The sequence below is a fragment of the Cicer arietinum genome, chromosome 3, assembly GCF_000331145.2.
Source record: "Cicer arietinum cultivar CDC Frontier isolate Library 1 chromosome 3, Cicar.CDCFrontier_v2.0, whole genome shotgun sequence".
Classification (NCBI taxonomy): Eukaryota; Viridiplantae; Streptophyta; class Magnoliopsida; order Fabales; family Fabaceae; genus Cicer; species Cicer arietinum.
Genome location: NC_021162.2, coordinates 71,722,757 through 71,736,109, shown reverse-complemented (window position 1 = coordinate 71,736,109; position 13,353 = coordinate 71,722,757). Strand labels below are relative to the sequence as shown.

Sequence of the window (13,353 nt, the reverse complement as noted above, 5' to 3'; positions counted from 1 at the left end):
TTCACATTTATGATACTTTCGTATTACAATGAGTATAGCATTTTAAAGATATTATTTGTATGTTAAAATACTAAAAATAAATACCATAAATCAGCACTTTGGAAATGTAATACATTTTTTTTTAAAATAAGATGTCAAATATACTAAATAATTATAAAATTACAAACTTTGCCCTTTAATTAAAATAATCATTTCTTTATTGTCAAAATTTTATTTAATTGTTTTGTACATTTTAAAGAAACATATGCATATGTTTTCATCGGCAGCCAAAAGATGATTTTCATTTTTGAAATTTGTATTGATCCTGAAAAAAAAAATAGGTGAATGATCATGAGTCACATGAAATTTTAAGAATGATCTTCAAAATATTTTTTTTTTGTACGTTATGAATAAGATTGTCACTCAATCAATGTAAAAATAAATTTGCTCAAAAGATATGTTATTACTTCAATTTACAAGGAGAATTCAATCCAAAATACTAATATATTAAGAGTATAATGGTTTAAGCAATGCATAAAGCTTTTTTATTTACTTAAAGTAAGACTCACAACGTTAACATAGACTTTTACTCTATCAGCACTAACTTAGTGGTACTAATTTTGTCTTTTGACAACTGCACACATCTATCAGGATTCAGTGGGAAACTCTTAATCAAATTTATAAGTAACCATTTTGAACGCACAATTCTCAACGAAAACTTCAATTATTATGACTTAAGACCATGAGAAGATTGATTGAAACTTCATATAATTAATTTTTTTAAAGAAAATAAATTACCGTTGATACTAAAAATTATTATAAGTTGTTGGTCATTTTAACAGTCGAGTAGGGGTACGTTGATATCTAGATAGTCGAATATGAAGCAATCGAACTAAGAACGGTCAAATATGAGTTAGATGGATAAGTTGATTGAGGCAAGTCATGGTTAGATTTTGTAGGTCACGATGCATTGCTCAGTAAAACTAGTTTTGTCTAGTATATATTGTACATCTCATTGTAAACACAGAGTAAATCAAGCTTATCATTTTTCTCGCAATATATCATTTCTCTTTCTATTTTATATTAGTTTAATAGCTCAATAAAAACTCAACTTCGTACGTGACAATCTTTGGAGGAGTTAAAGAACCCATAGCCAAGAGACAAAGTTTCTTCCTTGGTGTAATCGCTTGCAAAAGAAAATAAGTTGTTGAGAGCTATTAGTCGATCACTCGACTAACTTGAAATTTTGACGATAAATTTGGCACTCTCGGCGGGACACTAAAGTAGATATTACTAGTTTGGTTCTTTGGGCCACGACTAAAGTTGACGTATGCATTTGCATTATGGCAAAAGCCTTAGTAGTATGAATCAATTATCAGATCCAGCATCAAAGAAATCATACTTTCAAAGGCCTAATGATCCTCAAACAACACCAAGAGTGTCAACTTTTGTGGTTTCTCCTGGTGATGTTTGAAACAATACAGTTGATTCACCTAAACATTTGGTGTTAATGACCATGTACTTTATCCGAAAACATATTGATATGGGGATACTTGACATCATGTATCAGGTCTCACAACAATTTGTTGACATTATTAAACTCATGGTTCATAATGAGATTCACCAAGTCAGAGAGTTTGAGGCCAATCAAGTCAATTATATCGTCTCTACCATGCAAGGAGTTCAAGGATACCAAAGTCAAACATACATCGCAATGCAAAGTCATACGGTTGTAACAACGACAGACCATTCACAAACTCAGTCGAATCCCTTACAATAGGTACCTATCATCCCTAATAATTCTTAGACTAACACTTTTGTCACTACTAACTCTGAGAGGCAACCAATGATGAATGATTCATATAATAAGGCTAATCTTCAATTTAGACATACATATGACTAGAAGGTCGTTTGAAGCAATATGAAAAGTTGGTATGTCGCAAGTAACACCTTAGGGGTATTATGCTTACGAACAACATGTCATGCGATGGTGGACCGACCTAAGCCCATTATCATGAATTTCAAGGCTATTAGAAGGTTATTCAACTTAACGGTCATGAGTCGGAGTTACTATTATATTCAATGTCGTCAAGAATTAATGACTCGGTCGAGGTTATTATATTCTAGCTACATTAGGTTTTTATCAAGTTATTTGAAGTTTCATGATATTTTTATAACTAGATGTTTGTAAATATTTAAATTGATATTATTTTGCAAATGAGATTTTAATTAATAAAGTTTTTATTTTTCAACAAATTTTTCACCGTGTAAGGGAGTGTTACACCTGACACGTGTAAAATTAGTCTAGGTGTGCAAGCACTTTGCTATGTTGCTTCTATGTGAGATTATTTTGTCCAACTTTCTAGTCCATAATTGTTTGAGATTTCTACTCTTCATAGAAGATGATTATGATATTGGATTCAGAGTGATTTAGTGAAATCTCAAATTTATTTAAAAAAATGTGTAGTTAAATGCATTATATATGTGTGCACCTTTTTTCTTTCCCATAAATGTTGTAATCAATCATTAAATAAGTTTCGATTCCTTGTTTCATATGGTTTCTTGCAATTCTACCACTCTTTCAACACTACTGATTTTCTCTCTCTGGAAAACATTGGGTCAATAGTCAGAATATATTATTATATATTCTGAAAACTTAGACCAGACTATCGGATCTATCTTTAGAAACATTGCTTCCACAATTTAATTAAAGACGAATCTTATGTGATTAATACCCATTATAATAATTTTATGGAATTAACAGTTTGTGGTTTTCCCGCATGAGATCTTCAGATATTTTCTGTCACAAGAATATACGGGGATAGTATATACTAGTAAGCTAGTGAGCACTAAACGCCAAACATAGAGGCCATAGTGCTTTCTTCATCTCCTCTTAGAAGATGATAATAGGGTTCACTAGTGGTGTTCATGTTAGATGCATTGAATAAAATATTTATTTACTTATCATGAAAAAAGAGTACGCAGTATATTAATGCTCGATATTTGACAACCAATTTATTGTATTTCAACATTTGCAACATCATATATAGTACCGACTATTAGAATATACTAACAGCTCAATAGTACATACTTCTAATTAGTGAGGTTTTTTTTTAATTATAATATAATAGAATGAGAGTAGTTTTTTATATTTTTAGTCTTAACAAAATTATGACCTTTTAAGTTAAATTTTTAATTTTATTTATTTATTTTTAATCTTTATTTGATTTTATAATGACTAAATATAATTTTTTTTTGCAATTTTTTAAAAATAAATAAAGATTGAAAATGAATAAAAAATTGAGAATTTTTTTTATAGATATTAAAATAAAATTTTAAAATTTTATAGGAATTAAAATTTATTTTATTCGTTTTTCAATCATTAAAAGTATACTTTATTTTTATGAAGACACTGATTTTTAATACTATAATAAAATGTCCAAAATATTTAATACAATATATATATATATATATATATATATATATATATATATATATATATATATATTCCCCACAATTAGTATTATATTATTTCCATTCATAAAAAAGTATATTATATATTTCCTACACTAAATATTATATCTATTATTTCGTTAATCCTAAGTATATATAGTTTTCTTTACTATTTTATTGAAGAACAAAGTTGTAAATAAAATTTAGTAGTTTACATGAATGATAAATTTGGAAGATGACTTCGTACTAATGAAAAATAAAAAAGATTATTCAAAATGATATTTTATTTTCAATGTACTTCTTTTCTTCAATTTAATGTATTTTATTTAATTTTATTTATATAATTTAGTTTTTTTTAATTTATTTATAAAATCCGGAGAACAAATAGAAGAGAGTTGTTAACAAAGTAAAACAAAATTGTTAATCTGTATTCAAAATAGAGGTGAACTGTTAAAATAATATAACACATTATTTATTTTAGCATATCTACTCAATTGCATTAATTTTAATGTATTTTTTATATTAAATAAATAGATATAAATAGTGTATCTCCATATACGATCTCGTAGAAAAAGAAAAAAAATTATTATTTAAATGATCGCATTTCTGTGTTGCAACATTTAAAAAATATTTTTAATACATAAATTTTAATATAAAATGAAAGGAGAATTTTAAATAAAAAATATAAAAATGAAAATCATATCCAAAATCCGGGTAAAGTTACCTTTTCACCCATGAAATAGAAGGAGGACAATTTTGCAAAGGGGGCGCAAGGGATATGCTACACTCATCACCCAAAAGATCCTTTTTACCTTTCCGCATTGCTTTCCAACTACAACAAACTAGTATATTATTACATAAACAACTCAATAGTACACACACATAACAGAAACCAAAGAATGGTAACTAACGCCAATAGCCAGTCATTTCATATCCTAAGCCGGTCCTTCTTGTTTGTTTGGGAAAACAATGGACGATCACAATTTGAAAACAGACCCCAGTGGACCCCACAACCCCAATCACCATGCTAAACTCAGTTCTGAACTACTATGTACACACGTAGCAACATCACTTGCAGATTTCATTGTCCCTCCACCCATGTAGCGCCATTCTTCACCGTACATTACATTAATAATAATCAATCTCCCCATTTTATTTTCATCATTAATAATTTATCAAAGCCATTTAATGTTTAATTCAAGAAATTAATGCGACTAATTTTTATCACTCACTATCATGTCACACTTCTCTCGCCTCCTTGAACTCATAACTTTCTAGAGACTCGCTGCATTTTGGATCTGTTTCTTTTTCTTCTTCTTCTTCCAAATATAAACCCTAAGCTTATAGAAGAAGATGGTTTACACCATCTCAGGAATTCGATTTCCCGTTGTTCCTTCACTGCACAAATCAAGCTTACGTGGCGATCGCAGGACTTCATCTTACTCACTTTTTCTCAAGAAGAGTAACTCATTCTCTCGTAATGAACCTACCTCGTTTTCCGTTTTAATGCTTTTTCAATTCCGTTTTATTTATGCGAGTTGCTATTTTTTGCAAACTTGATTTGTTAATGCTTTTTCGTTTTTTAATCGTTGATAACATGCATCGCCGGAAACCTGTTTGACTTGGTTTTGATTTCCGTTTTGTTAGCGAATGATGAATTAAACGAAGCTGAAGCATGAAATTATTTTGACATTGTTCGCATTCGTAGTAGAACTGGTTTTGATCCCATTTTAGTAATCATTGGTAACTTAATCGAAGCTGAAGCCTGAGATACTGTTGAGTTGACTAGGTAAGACTGGTTTTGATTCTATTTTAGTAGCGAATGGTAATTTAAGCGAAACTGAAGATGAGATTCTGGTGATCCTGTTCATTTCCGAAGGTAGAGCTTTGGTTAGTTGATTTCAGGATCTTTTGAGCTTAAAGATCTTTTGATTGACCGAACATTTGAAATTCAGCACCAGTAGTTTCGTCACTACAGAAATAGAATGCATAGTGTTAGCTGTTGTTCCAAAATTATTCTAGTCGGATTCACTAACAGAATCTTTTTTTTTTTTTTTGCAATGCAGTGGAAATTATTGTGATGATCATAGATGTTTCTTTTGTAACATATATGCAGTTTCTGCTTTGAAACTTGTATTTGCATGAATGAGTGGGCAGAGTGTTTTTGAAATATTAATTGCAAGATTTTGTGAAAAGTTTGTACTGTTGAGCTATGTTACTTCTCTGTTGTTTATTGAGAATATCAATTGAATGATTGATTCTTAAATGTTTGTGGTTTGATGTTGAAAGAGAAATAGTATGTAAACTGAATGGCAGTGTTTTTAAAAACATTATGATGAAATATGTGAAATTAGCGATTCATATGACTTGTGAAACTGGCTATCAATATTTAGTGATTGATAAATGATCAGTTTAATTACTTAAACACCAACACAGTAATGCTGAAAATAGAATAGACAAAGAATGTTTGATATATATTTTTACTCTGGATGAACATAAAGTACAACATAGTTTGCTTGTAGCACTAACAATTCAAGATGATAGTTGTGATTATGACACAGTGATGTAATTTATGGCTTCTTTCAGGTACATCACTTTATGCAAAATTTTCTCATGATTCTGAATCCAAATCTTCCACAATTGCTGAATCTGATAAAGTACTTATTCCTGAAGATCAAGATATCTCTGCATCCGTGAAGGATCAACTTGAAACTCCTGAAATAATCTCAGAGGATGCGCAGGTGCTTTCTCCTTTTGCATGTGGAATATGTTTATATAAATAATTTTGCATGTTGGCTGTCGCATGTCTTTTGTCACATAGGGATTGTGGTATGCATTTGGAGAATCTGTGAAACTGTGAGGCACTTTAATTGTTAAAGTGGGGCAGTATACTTGAGTTTCAGCATAGTGTTCATTAGTTGGTTGTATCTATGAGCAATAAAGATTCTAGAGGATGGAGAGAAAACATATTGAGAATCTTGATTGCTACTGTTTTGCTGGTATTCATATCTAATTTGTTTAGTTATTGTGTGTAGGCAGTATGCACATGGTCTTCTTTCTTTATTCTTTGTTTCCATAGGTTAGTAGCATGCCTATAAATGCATTTGATTTGTTATTTTGTTTGCAATTTCTGTTTATTAGTTATTACCGATATCAGAATAGCTATTTTGTAGAACTCATAAATTTCTCTCAATGTTCTTAGCTGAATGCATATTTAGTCTTTTCAGAAGTTGGAGGATTTAACCATGAAAGATGAGAATAAGTACAATCTTGATGAAGCAGCTAGCAGTTATAGAGAAGTTGGGGATGGGCAAGGTTCTGTTATGTCATCATCACCTGTAGACGTTAACACCAATGCTCAAGCCAATAAGACATCAGTTCATTCAGGCGAGAAAGTTAAAATACTAAGTGATGAAGATAAACCTAAGATCATTCCTCCACCTGGTACTGGGCAGAAAATATATGAGATTGATTCATTTTTGAAAGCTCACAGTCAGCATCTTGATTTCCGGTAAGCTATTCCCGATATAGGTGAAGCAAGTGCTCAATTTTCTGAATGGAATAACGAATGCAAAGCTTTGGATATCCAATTAACTGTGGAAGGTTATAATGGGACTATAATTATCATGTAATTGAAGTTTCATATCTCATGCTGTTAGATTGGGGGGAAAATGACAAGTAGCTTGTTGTATGTGCTGTTGGTGGTTAGCTAGGATGTACTAGTGGGACAATGCTTTCAATTGAGTTGGTCACTATCTTGTACTTATTTTGCAGTGATCTGTCATTTTAATGTTCAATTTAAGAGTATGACTGATTTCCTGAAATATATATGTTTCTCAAATCACAGTTATGGACAGTACAAAAGAATTCGTGAGGAAATTGACAAGTATGAAGGTGGTCTTGATGCATTTTCTCGTGGGTACGAAAAGTTAGGCTTCACGCGCAGGTATTATGTTACATTCATTTTAAGTCGGTTAATCCTCCCTGCCCCTATGTAACATTTTCTGTTTCATAAGTTACTGATGACTTGTTTGTAAGATGATTTTTGCAAAGTCAATTAAATGTATCTAATGCTGGCCCATCAAAGAACACGTATCTAATGTGCTTAAAAAGAAGTTATTGCAAGTCCCAATTTCCACTTGATGGATAGGGTCATTAATGACTACTAGTTTTTGTTTGCAGTGCTACAGGCATTACTTACAGAGAGTGGGCACCTGGAGCTAAGGTACACTTCATTTTAATTATTGGTATTAACCCTGGTTCTAATTTTTGGGTTTACATTGTTTTGTTGAGTTCTAAAATCATGAATACAACACATGATATGGATAAAACAGATTTTAAAATTATAAGCATGATGCAACTGTAGTACGACATCTAAAGATACCATAAAAATAACGTCAAGACAAATCCCAAATCAAAAGAGAGAATGGATGGGTCATCAAAGACATAATAAAGTTCTATAATTTGTTATCTAATTATTGTGGTATTCCCTTTGTATTGATGGAAGAGGTGCCTTGACTTTGCAGTTAATACCACATGACTACAAGGTCATAGGTTTGAGTTGTGGAATCAGCCTCTTGCAAATGCAAGGTATGGCTTCCTACAATAGATTCACAATAGATCTGACCCTGCCTCGAACTCCGAATGATATAGTGGGAGCTGTCTAACACCTGGTTGCCCTTATTCCGATTTCACCATTTGTATTGGTGGTTGGTGTATGAGTTCAAAAAAATTACGTAAAAAATTATAAAATGTGACTGGGAGTATTTGAAGTGTGCATTAGGTGTCCCACACGGGTATGACTATTATTTTGAAGTATCTGTGCTTTCTTCTAGGCAAAGTCACTGGGATTTTTAATTTAGATTTATATTCTGCTTCAATCAACGTGCATTATAATGAGTATCAATGCTTACATATATCTTAAGAGTTATTTGGGATTTAATGGAGTTCTCTTAGTAGCTTGAAGGAAATATGCTGTATTGAACTTTCTCATACGTGCTTAAATTCATACTTTTACTTGATTTACAACTGCACTTATAGACTATAGTTACTGACTGTCAATATAATGATAATAGTAACTGTTAAGTACATGAAGATGAAAATTCGTTCATTTCGGTTGAAAACAAAAAGACATTATGTTCGCAAGGACAAATCCAGTATTTACATGGGGAGACATTAGCGGATTTTTTTTAGTAGTTGTCTTGTCTGTATCTCTTCCCTCGACATCCTTTTGCGATTCTATCATTATACATTTTCAAATAAAGCTTGGAATTAAATATGTATGTAACTTTTCTTTAAACTTCAAAACAATTCATTTAATCAATCGCAGTATAACTATATTTTATTTCCTTTGCAACCATTGTGGATAATATTGGTTGCTTCTTCAGTCAGCAGCATTAGTTGGAGATTTCAACAATTGGAATCCAAATGCAGATGTAATGACTCGGGTATGTAATTCTTAATTGGTCTTTGAAGTTTAAGTATGTTCATTAAGAAGTAATATAAATGAAAGTGCTAGTTGTAACGCGGATTGGATGTCTTCTTCTTTCATCTTCTTCCTATTTTTCCCTCACCTGTATGACCTTGAATATCAATCCTCCGTTCTGTTCCTACTCATTCTTTGTGGAAAATTGAATTGGATCAATGTACTTCATTTATTATGGTGACTTAGAATCTGTATTTTTTGAGATCTATGATTCACGGAAGACCGTGACAATAAGATCATTTTTGATGTCTATTTTAATCCTTCTTGATGAATGCAAATGTGATTGTTACAACCCAACCTAAATTCTAAGAGAAGTCGTACCCTGTATGGGTGGATAGATGTGTTTGCTACAAATCTTACAGACTCGTGGTCCTGGATATTGAACATCCTTACTTGGATTTTGTAACACCCCGTTTTTCAAAGCGAGGGTATATTTTTTTTTTTTTTTTCTAAAAGTAATTAAAAACGAACAAAGAAATAAATCAGGAAATGCTTTTGGATAAATAATTGAGTCATTATAATTTACAAACAGCGGAAAAGTTTCTTCAATTACAAATCCAAAACATTTCTACATAAACATCAAATGGTACATGGAACCCATTCAAAGATGATATAAAACTGATAATATTTGTATAAGTACAGTTTTCCAAAACTAAAATACTCCAAACCAAAAAGAAGGACCCCTAGTTCCTATACATCATCCTAATCTGATCATCCTACCAAAAACTATACACCCTGAGTAATCTCCACGCGCCCCGTGAGATCCTCCTAACACAACCGCAGTCAAGCATTCCCATCTCCATCCCTGTCCGTAGGGTACGAACCAGTAGGGCCGTCCTGACTCTCATCTGAGGGCAAAGCCCAGATTTCCACAATAGTGTAAAGGGTCACCAACCAGAAAATAACAGATAACACATAGCAATTAAGTTTTTGAATGCTCAAAACAACTTTTTAACTAAGCATGCATCTTAACAGGATTTTCAATGTGCGAAAAGTTCATACATTACATTGCCAATGAAAATGAAGGTAAAATGCAGTTCTCGATCTCCTAATTAACACATGATAAAACAAGACATGGATAGATTCATGAGCAATTAATCATACAACTAAAAATGAGGATTTTCACTGAGCCAATCGATTGGGCAATCGATTGGGGTGAAGATTTTTAATGAAAACAGAATCCTGGGCTGAATTCAATCGATTGGTAAATCGATTGATTGGTTCCCACAACTTAACACTTAGCAATTCCTACGCGATTACTACGACACACGAAGGTTCGATAACCATCATACTCACACACAATACACAACACATAGCACTTAACACCTTCATCTCAGTTATCACGATAAATCAAAATTCGAATCACTCAATCATAAACTCAAATCAAACATGACTCGCGTGCCAGGCACCCTAATGCAATGCGTATATGCCAAAATGCATGGACTCGGAATTCCAAACCAAAACCCTCCTCGAAGGGCCGTAAATCATAATTGTACCGCCTATCGCAGGCCAAAGTACCAATTACCGAGGTGCCACCTATCACGGGTCAGCACGATTTACTAAAATGCGTAAATCATAAACGTACCACCTATCACGGGTCAGTACAGTTACCATGGTGTCACCTATCACGGGTCAACTCGATTTTCTAAATAGTAACTCGTAAACGTACCACCTATCACGGGTCAGTACAGTTTACCGAGGTGTCACCTATCACGGGTCAACACGATTTACTAAAAGAAAAAGCGGGAATCGTAAACGTACCGCCTATCACAGACCAGTACTGTTTACCTAGGTGCCACCTATCACGGGTCAGCACAATTCACCAAAAATGTAAATCGTAAATGTACCACCTATCACGGGTCAGTACAGTTACCATGGTGTCACCTATCACGGGTCAACACGATTTACTAAAAGAAAAAGCGGGAATCGTAAACGTACCGCCTATCACAGACCAGTACTGTTTACCTAGGTGCCACCTATCACGGGTCAGCACAATTCACCAAAAATGTAAATCGTAAATGTACCACCTATCACGGGTCAGTACAGTTACCATGGTGTCACCTATCACGGGTCAACACGATTTACTAAAATGTAAATCGCAAACGTACAACCTATCACGGGTCCGTACAGTTTACCAAGGTGTCACCTATCACGGGTCGACACAATTTACCAAATGAAATGCATGAGCATACACAGACTCCATTCACAACAATCGTTAAGCAAATGCAGATATTAAAAGATTCCCCATTTTTAATACCCATTTAACTTAAACGACTTTCAAACAACATTAATTAAATAAGTCATTAAGAGATTCCCCGTTCTTAATACCGATTTAACTTAATGATTTTCAAAACAAAACGTTAAGCAAACAGTCATATTAAGAGATTCCCCATTCTTAATACTCATTTACCGAAACGATTTTCAAAAACGATAGTTAAGTAACCGAGACATTAAGAGATTCCCCATTCTCAACGCCCAGTTAACTTAAACATTTTCCTCAAATACACATTAAGTAAACCGAGGTATTAAAAGATTCCCCATTTTTAATACTCGTTTAACTCTAATGGTTTTCAAATTCCACAGAAACAAATTCAAACATACTTTCACATTCAAACCATAATTCACAACAACCACACCAATTAACAAACATCAAGTACGAACACACCAAATACAACGAACACAAATCACGCAACATAACACCCAGATACATCAAATTTCATTTACCCATAATCATACACAATGACATTCAAATTCATTTACCACGAAACATTCATCACTATAAACAAAACCTAACTCTAAGGTTTTTACCCATAACGCACTAGTTTCGTTTTTCCCCAAATCGATACGTTTAACCCTAACAAATTCCTTCCCACACAACTACAGATAAGTCCCTAATGCAAGCTAGAAGTTTGGAAGGAGCCCTTACCTCAACGTTAGCTTTATCGTGCGTTTCCGGTACCGCGAGAAATTCCGGTAAAATCTCCGCTCGCAACGCCGCTTCCAAATTAGTTCACTAGCACCGTAGCGTGGTGGTGAGCAACTTTCCCTTCTGTCTCTTCGAGAAAAGAGGTTTGGATCTAGGAGAAACGGAGGGGTTTGTGTTTGGATCCAAAAACCGTATTTCTTCGTTTTCGAATCAAAGAGGAAGAGTGGAGTTACGAAAACCTTGATCTAACTCACACCCAACCTTGGGTCACTAGCTTTGAAGAAAGGAAGCAACGAAAACGAAGAATGGAGAAAGGATGGATTTTTGGTTAAAGCTCACGTGAGTGCAGAGGAAGAAGATGGAAAATTCAATTTTCCCTCCTTTCTATTTCTTTCCTTTGCTTTTTCCTTTCTTCCTTTTTCCTTCCTTCCTTTATATACTATTTTCTTTTCCTTTTCCTTCCTTCTAGTTTTCCTTTCTTTTTTCCTCCAAGCAAACATATGAATATAAAATAAATATAACTTAACAAATATCTCAAAATCTAGATATTTATTAAATTACCGTTTCACCCGAAACGCCTTAAATTAACCGTAAAGTATTTTCCGCAGTTAAATTCAATTTATTTATCGACGAGAAATTCTAATTGGCATCGAAATTTCTTTTTGATTATAAAACTCCAAAATATTATTAACTTTGGCTTAAAAGCTTCCGAGCCAAAATCCAAAATATACCAAAAATACATAAAAGGTACTTTAAAATTATGGGTCTTACAGATTTTGTTGACAATTGTAATGATTTTGGTTGTTTTAAAATGCTATTGTTTTGTCTATACAGGATGATTTTGGTGTGTGGGAGATTTTCTTGCCAAACAACGCCGATGGTTCACCACCAATTCCTCATGGGTCTCGAGTCAAGGTAATTTTCCTCCTGAAAAGATTTTTTTTGAAGGAGTTTTAAGATCTTCGCATATGTTCATATAATCTTGTATTACAAATAATGAAGATATTTCCACATATATGACCTGGTTCGGCATAATTTTTTCTTTTTATCAAGAATTACTTTGGGAATGAGCATACAATTCCTTGCATGTATCAAGAAGAATGATGTCTCTTATAATGCAAACTAAAAAGGGATATCTGAAAAATTGTCCTCTTTTATTGACAAGCTTATAAATATTTTCTGCTATTCTTTGTATTGCCAGTGTTTGTGAAACATTTGGCAGCTCATAGTCATATACAATGGAGTGATGCACCTGCGTTCATTTCAAAACGAAAATATGGCCTATATGCATAGACATGTTTGCTAAATTGTGTGAATATAATTCAACTGCTAGAAAATATTATTCAAGGCTAGATTGTCTTCTTAAACTATTCATCTGTGTTATTTTTTTGCATAATTTCTTCCTTTTTTAGATTTTGTATGTATGAATTGAAAGGATGTTATGTTTAGGAGTTGTACATAGGAAGCTCAGCTTCCTAGAGGGAAGCCCAAGCATACAAGTTCTTAACAA

General features: G+C 32.9%; 1 protein-coding gene across 6 annotated transcripts in view; it reads left to right on the top strand.

Annotated features, from left to right (window-relative positions):
- The first annotated feature begins 4,482 nt into the window (after positions 1-4,482).
- The window catches only part of LOC101501037 (1,4-alpha-glucan-branching enzyme 1, chloroplastic/amyloplastic), a 22,593-nt gene continuing 13,722 nt past the window's right edge, over positions 4,483-13,353 (top strand). For 2 of the 6 annotated variants that reach the window (XM_073365638.1, XM_004494094.4), the window contains exons 1-7: positions 4,485-4,909; positions 6,019-6,173; positions 6,651-6,943; positions 7,280-7,378; positions 7,615-7,657; positions 8,820-8,879; positions 12,678-12,758. In XM_073365638.1, coding sequence (XP_073221739.1) covers positions 4,786-4,909; positions 6,019-6,173; positions 6,651-6,943; positions 7,280-7,378; positions 7,615-7,657; positions 8,820-8,879; positions 12,678-12,758 — 855 coding nt within the window. In that variant the 5' untranslated portion in view covers positions 4,485-4,785. Of the gene's footprint in view, positions 4,910-6,018; positions 6,174-6,650; positions 6,944-7,279; positions 7,379-7,614; positions 7,658-8,819; positions 8,880-12,677; positions 12,759-13,353 lie in introns of all 6 variants that reach the window. The other 4 variants (XM_004494095.4, XM_073365639.1, XM_012714149.3 and 1 more) reach the window with 4 other exon arrangements.